This window comes from Engraulis encrasicolus, chromosome 1 (genome assembly GCF_034702125.1).
Source record: "Engraulis encrasicolus isolate BLACKSEA-1 chromosome 1, IST_EnEncr_1.0, whole genome shotgun sequence".
Taxonomy (NCBI): Eukaryota; Metazoa; Chordata; class Actinopteri; order Clupeiformes; family Engraulidae; genus Engraulis; species Engraulis encrasicolus.
The window spans coordinates 45,678,644-45,686,143 of NC_085857.1; the positions used below are offsets into that span (position 1 = coordinate 45,678,644).

The window sequence follows — 7,500 nt, forward strand, 5'->3', positions numbered from 1 at the left end:
TACCACTAAGGGTGTGCAAGCACACAGAGAATGTAATAATAACAAATGCATGGAACATAGTCAGAGATTCTTTAAGTATAGAGATATGCCAACATAATAGGTTTCTATGGGCACCTAACGCGACCAGGTTCCGGTCTGCCTAAAGGGCCGTGTCATAATGCTCCTACAATGAATAGAACAGTCCTTAGGTCTGCCTACAGTAGGTCTGCCTAAGGAGGGCCATAATAGAACCAGGAAACAATGGGCCAATGGAACCTCTCTCTCTCTACTCTCTCTGGCATAGTCACTTTGGGATAGAGTAGGGATTCTCAGCGGGGCGTTAGGGAGCCCTAGGTGGGCATTGGTAGGTGCTCAGACTATATCCGACAACCCCTGCACAATCGTAAGTCTCCCTGGATAAAAACAGCAATCGAGTTTAACATCATTTAAACAAGGTTGACAGATCTACCATTAATAAATGCAAAGCCTCCAATAGGCAAACGCCTTTCCCACGGTCGAACAGAACAGTCAATATAGTTGAATATACTACCATCGATACACACAACCAAACACAGAGATGTGAGCAGAGGAGCAGAGATAGTGTCAGTGATAGTAGAGGAGTGTTTGACAACCAGCAGACAAACACTGAAGATGAAACCAGAGCTGTTAACACTGTGTGGGGGCCCGTCACCACAACAGCAACAAAACTGGGGTGAATTTCTCGAAACCAAAGTTGCTTACTACATTAGCTACTTCGTTGCTTTCAATGCATTTTCCCATTGGCAAATACTGAAGTTGCTAACAGGCGAACAACTTGCCTTTTGAGAAACTCACCCCCGGCTGCCTTGATTAAAAGCCACCCGTAGACATCCTCGCTGCTAGAACTACCGTACTACTCTATGAGGCTTTTTGTATTACCGGATATCAGAAGCGGTCAAAGTAAAAGTAGAAGTAAAAAGGCAAAGCCTGCCATGGTTTCTTTCCAACACAGGTAACTTCACCGAGTAACTGGTTTACAGTAACTACAGAGCGATGCACCTGATTCTGTGCTGCCTGGATCAAATGAGGGGGTTTTCTTTTTAGGTTTATAATAATAACAATAAAAAAAAAAAAAAACATTGTTACAGTTACCAGATAAAAATGACAGTAGCTTTCTTCCACCATTGCTGTTGAAGTTAAAAAAAAAACATCACAGCAAGGTAAAACAGTACATTCAGAGTATAAACTGACAAGAGTCCAGTGACTTTGGACAGGTGTAATATGAAACCTCGTGATCATAGTCTTCCTTGTCCGGTGATATTTTCCTTTCAGAATGTCTTTCGAGAAAATTTCCTTTGTGAACGTATACGAGTCACGAAGACTAGAGAGGTTAGCTTGTTTCCCCGTTTGATGGAGAAACATCAAACAATAATGTCTAGCCACCTCATTAGGTGCAATGGAATAACTGGTGTCACCGCTATGCAACATTCATGTGCTAATGTTGTACTTGAACGTAAAAGAAGAAGTACGTTTATGGTTGGTCATCTCTGCTGGGTATACAATTTATTCTCAATTATTATTAGGAGATATACGATTAAGTCTACATAATTGTACTTCCAACAAGAAACTTAAACAACTTGTCTGTGACGTTTCTCGCTCATCTATTCATTCTTTTATCCCACACTTCTTCAAGATCAAAAGAGTTCATTCCTCATCCACCAGCAGGGGCGCAGTTCTTTGTAGACAATTAGGCTCTCAACCTTATTTGAACAAACGCCTTCTTGACCACATCCGAAGCCTGGCAACGCCCTGTTTGCTATTTAAAAACAAAATGGACAAATACCCCCCAATTGCATCGACCCCCCACCCCAAATAAAGTCCAAATGTATCCTTCTTAATGCCCAGTTGAGTCCCTGTTTGTATTGTAGACAAACAATTTGTACTCAATCAACGCACCTAGTGACAGGCAGTGGAGAACCTGTACTTGGGATGTAGCATGCCTTGGTGACTTAAGATGAAAACCACCAACCCCTACACGGCTCTTGTACCACTAAAGTCACATGCTGCACAGGCACAACAAAACAGGAAGCTGTGTGTAGCTCATGCGAGGGCAAGGTGTTGGCGGGGGTTGATGGTCGGGGGAGTTGTGGGTTTCACAAACGGCCCTGCCCTGGTGATAATACGCATGTGAGTCAAAGTAGCAACTGCCAGCCCAACCACAGCATCAGGTGTAGATTCACACTTCAGATCACCACCAAAATTTAATCACTTCTTCCTTTTGTCATTTTGTCAAAAGCCTCGTTTTTTTAGATGAAACGGGAGTGGGATTGATTTTGAGTGGGAGTGGGCAGGATTGGGAAACATTCGTTTCAGGATTGGACGTGATGGGATTTCCTTTTTTTACTCCAGCCCGGGATGGGACGGGAGTGAGCATCCACTCCCGTGTCATGCTCTAACAGACAGACAAACAAATAGACAGACAGACAGACAAACCGAGACCCGAAAACAAACTCCTTGGCGGAGGTAAAAAAAAATAAACAACTACAAATTACTAAGCGCAGTTGCAATGAATGCACATAGTATTCTAGTTTTAGACACAATTAAGCAGAATCATGTAAAAAAAAGTTTCCTAAGACTCTGATTATCAGTATTCAATTCCTTGCATTTAAATGCGCTCATTGTTTTGTTCTACTCACATGCCCTACAAACCATTTCTGCTTGGTAAAAGAGGTGATGGGGAAGGACTGTGTGATCGTGACCTTGCCCCACCTTAGCACTTGTCAGGTGATTAAATTGTTCTTTAACATACAGATGACACAATTAAAGACCATTTTGTCCCATCTCATCTGCCATATAAACCAGGGCCCCCATAAGTGGCCTTCACAATCACCTCCACCCAAAGGTGTAGGTTTGGCTTGGAAAGTGGTGGGGACATATAAATGGCTAATGGCTGACATGATGTTTAGTTTAGTTTGTGAGTGTGTGTTTGTGTGTGTGTGTTCTCGTTATTTCCTCTTTATTAAAAAAAAAAACAAAAACAAAAAAAAACGAACCCCTCTTAGTAATTGCACTTGTTGTTCTGTATATCTCCTGTGCACTTTGTATTTGCTTGTGATGTTGGCTTGATTATGTCCTCTTCTGAAAGTCGCTTTGGTTATAAAGCGTCTGCCAAATGCAATGTAATGTAATGTAATGTAATGTAATGTAATTGTCAGGGTATGCTATTTTTGCATTATATTTGTGGAAAAAGTGGTGGGGACAAGCTAGGTCTTTCTTCAAAGTGGTATGGACATGTCCCCACCATCCACATCTAAAATTACGCTCCACCCAGTTTAGCATTAACCAGGTGGTGTATTGCAAACCAAATGAACAGAGCAAGTAGACGTCTGCAAACTGAGGTTACACACTCGCTTTTTGGAGGGTTTGCAGGCCATTTAGGTCTCTGGACCCTATTGTCCTGTTAAAACCATGAATGACCATATAACAAATATTTCAATTTAAAATGATATTTTATTAGAATTACTTATTTAACCATAATTTTGAACCAGATGTACTTGGAGTGCTTGATGGACTACAGTCCCATGTGAGCCTGAACCTGTATTCCGTTTACCATTTATCAAGTGGTCTACACTGTTTATTTAACAAATACTGTGATTATAATAATAACGATAACTTTGCATCAGCTCACCTGGCGCACCAACCAGCGGTACTTAGAGAGGTGGATGGACCAGGCCCCCATGTGAGGCCTGGGCTTACACAGACCTTGGCATACATTACAACTACAAATAAAAAACCTAATCACGTAGCAGCGTGAAAAAAAAAAAAAAAGGCCACAGCTCACCTGGCGTACGAACCAGCGGTACTTGGACAGCTTGATGGTCCAGGGCCCGGTGTGGAACATGAGGAAGAGGTAGGAGGTGCCGGCGAAGAGGTCGGCGGCCGCCAGGTTCCCCAGCAGGTAGTAGATGGGGAAGTGGAAGCGGCGGTTGATGAAGATGGCCGTCATCACCAGGATGTTGGCCAGGATCACCTGCATATGGGGGAGGGGGGAGAGAGAGGGGGGGATTGAGACAGACATAGAGAGAGGGAGAGAGGGAGAGAGAAGAAATGGATCAGGTCCATACATGACAGTCAGTTAATGGTAACACTTTACAATAACGTCCTATTCACAGCTTTATAAACACTTTATTAACATTTAATAACAATTAACATTTAACAAAGCATTTACAAATGTTTGTAAATGAGTAATAACCAGACTATGACTGCACAGTGGAGTGGGAATCAACTTCTACTGTGTGAGTTAAATGTGGATTCATGCCTTCTGGTCTTTGGAGGAGAAACTTCCAGGACCGCTACGACTGCGCTGCGTCTGCGCTGTGTCTGCTGTGTTAGCATAGTATGTCTTGCCTATGTATAAACATTTGTAAACATTTTGTTGGCGGGTCGGGAGACGAACCGGCAACCTTTGGGCTACAAGTCTGACGCCATAACCGCTTACCCATGACTGCCCTACAGATAATGTACATGTAATGTAGTGTAATCACCATGATGCACACGGCCATGCCCAGCGTCACCACCACGTAGTCTCGCTTGCGCCAGTAGGTGCTGATGTTCTTGCCGCTGTGGTCGTAGAAGAACTTCACCGTCTTGTTGTAGTAGCAGCCCGGCGTGTCGTCCGTGTCCGTATCCATGGCGATATTTTTGCTATTTTTTTGTTTGGTTGTGTTTGTTTACTTTACTTTGTTGATATGCAACTCCCTCAACCAATAGGTGCTAGGGTGATGTAAACTAAAAAAGGGGGAAGGGTGGAGCTTTTTTAAAGAGGGTGGGGCTAAAACAGGCAATGGGAATGGTTGATTGTCTTTGTTTTACTTATTTGCTTACTTTATAAAGCTGCTATGGTCATTTCAACCTCAAGTTTACTTGAACATGTTTCCCTTTGTTGCTATGCTTGTCTCAAACAATGGGAAGGATAAGGGGTGAACATTTAGGGAGGGGTGAGGGAAAAGTTTTTAAAAAAAGGGATGGGGTTAAAACAAGGTAATGGGACCTTTTGGTTGGACAGGGGAAGATTGAGGAAATGGGGGGTTGGGCCAAGTGATGACGTCACGAAGATGCTCTGTGAGGAGTGGGCGGAGGCATTGAGGCTTGCTTGATTGACAGACAGCGGGTCCAGTCTAAAGCATCAGGAATTAGGGCTGTAATCTTCAATTGGATCCCAGTTGGAATGCAAGAAAGAAAGAAAGCAGAAAAAAAGAAATTAGAATTAGAAAATGAACAACAGATTGTCTTTCAAAACAACATGTCAATCAGACACAGAAAAACATTAATACAAGTGTGTGTATAGACTGTGTAGTGTGCATAGTGTGCGTGCGTGCACAAACGTGTCAGACATGCAGTGACAAACAACTATGGCCCAGGCTCCCACACACTCATAGACAGGTGTGTGAGTGTGTGTGTGTGTGTGTGTGTTCGTCTTTTGCAGAGTGTGAATGGGATAGTTGTGTTACAGTGTTTTGGATTGTGTGGTTCAACAGAGACATGTGTCTACAATCTGATTTGCATGGAAGTCTGCGCAAGTAGTGTGTGTGTGGTAGAGTGCTTGCGTCCATGTCTGCTTGTGCATGCGGTCGGTCACAGTCAAGACAATGGCGTCAACGTCTGTGTGTGTGTGTGTGTGTGTGTGTGTGTGTGTGTGTGTGTGTGTGTGTGTGTGTGTGTGTGTGTTTGTGTGTGTGTGTGTGTGTTTGTGTGTGTTTGTGTGTGTTTGTGTGTCTGTGTTGATGGTGTAAACGAGCTGATACGCGTTTGATTGCGAGAGAGGCTTATTCTAAACACAGCCTCACAACACACACATACACCACATACACACACACACACACACACACGTCCCATCCCTGAGCAGTCTGTTACTGCAACACCTAGTCAAAACTCTCCTCTCATTCTGTTTTTTTTCCGTTTTGTGCTTGAGACTCCATGAAACACCACCATCAGCTGATAGGTCCATTTTGATGTTTTGACTGTTTGTAAACTTCCTGTAGAGACAGGAAGCTATTTCCAAGAACATGGTTAAGTGATGGACCTGGCTACTTTATATATACTAGTGTAACAGAGGCCAACTAGCAGAGTGTGGCGTAGAACGTTAGTAAACCTCCCTCCCGAAGCCTCAATACTGTGTGGTAGCGTTGGGCTATCGGACCGGCCCATTGCTGAACCGATGTAGTTGACGAGGTGGCAGGTTGGCGCCGCGAGGGGGACGAACTGTGCAGGAACACATCAGTCACAGTGGTGCCGTGACCCGGATGGGAGTGAGGTTTAGGGGGGAGAGTGTAAAGGCCCATTTACACCCTACGGAACCGGACGAAATTCGTCTCTCCGGGCCAACCGTTGCTCCCGGAGTTGCATTCATACCTCCGTCCGTAAAATTGATGTTACGTAATAAATCCTCTAGAGGGCAGAGTCGGTTGGCTATGAATGGACAGTTGCTGTGGCAGATTTGTGTTCGTTTTACAAATTATTTAGCCCAAATAAAATAGCCAGACCTAGGATTCACGGAGATAACACACTGAAACAACTTTAAGATTTGTGTAATGATGTATAAACAAATCCAGGAGGCTTCGTGCTGGCCATTTAGGTTTGTTGTTGGGAAAACGAACGTCCTCCGAGCCCAAATGTAAACAAATGAGGCATGTTTTTAGCTTGGCTAGCATGGTAGTGGAAATATACCCTTTCACATACTTACAGGTTATTTCATTTACTATTTGTATAGTTTTTAGATGTGAAATACTTCTCTTCTTCGTTGAGTTTTGTAAATTGGTGTCTTTTTCACTATACTGCCACCCACGGATTCCTCTGGTATTGCTCCGTTTCACCCGTAGTCACCGGATTGCTAAGCACTCGACCAACGGACAAACTGACGGATGAAACGACCCCCGGAACCGGGTGAAAGCGTCCGTTTCCGTAATTACCGTAGGGTATAAATGGGCCTTAACGGAGGCCAACTAGCAGAGTGTGGCGTGGAACGTTAGTAAACCTCCCTCCCGAAGCCTCAATACAGTGCGGTAGCGTTGGGCTATCGGACCGGCCCTTTAGCTCAGCGGTCTCGTACTGTGACTCCCATTGCCAAACCGATGTAGTTGACGAGGTGGCAGGTTCGCGGCCCGAGGGGGAAGAACTGTGCAGGAACACATCCGTCATAGTGGTGCCGTGACCCGGATGGGAGTGAGGTTTAGGGGCCGAACCGATGTAGTTGACGAGGTGGCATGTTCGCGCCCCAAGGGAATACATCTGTCACACTATAGGTAAACCTGCGTAGGTAAAACTACTGAGCCACTGCCCTGATAATAAATTGAGCTGCCAAGCAGTGCCACCTCCTCACTTGATGTACAGTGCAAAATAAGCAGGAAAGACCTTTCCGTTGCAATCGGATAGGGATACATCTAGATCTGTAGGCTAGTGCATCATTAGCATTCAGTCATGTAAAAGTGCACACACAAAAACAGACACAAACGCACACACACAAACAAAACATGTGCATACAAA

At 44.2% G+C, this 7,500-nt stretch overlaps 1 protein-coding gene across 1 annotated transcript in view; it reads right to left on the minus strand.

The window, feature by feature from the left end:
* lpar2b (lysophosphatidic acid receptor 2b) overlaps window positions 1-7,500 on the minus strand; it is a 45,591-nt gene that overhangs the window by 15,103 nt on the left and 22,988 nt on the right. Inside the window, exons 2-3 of the mRNA XM_063203850.1 lie at window positions 4,503-5,163; window positions 3,800-3,988 (exon numbers count right to left, since the gene is read on the minus strand). Coding sequence (XP_063059920.1) covers window positions 3,800-3,988; window positions 4,503-4,649 — 336 coding nt within the window. The 5' untranslated portion in view covers window positions 4,650-5,163. The remainder of the gene's footprint in view (window positions 1-3,799; window positions 3,989-4,502; window positions 5,164-7,500) is intronic.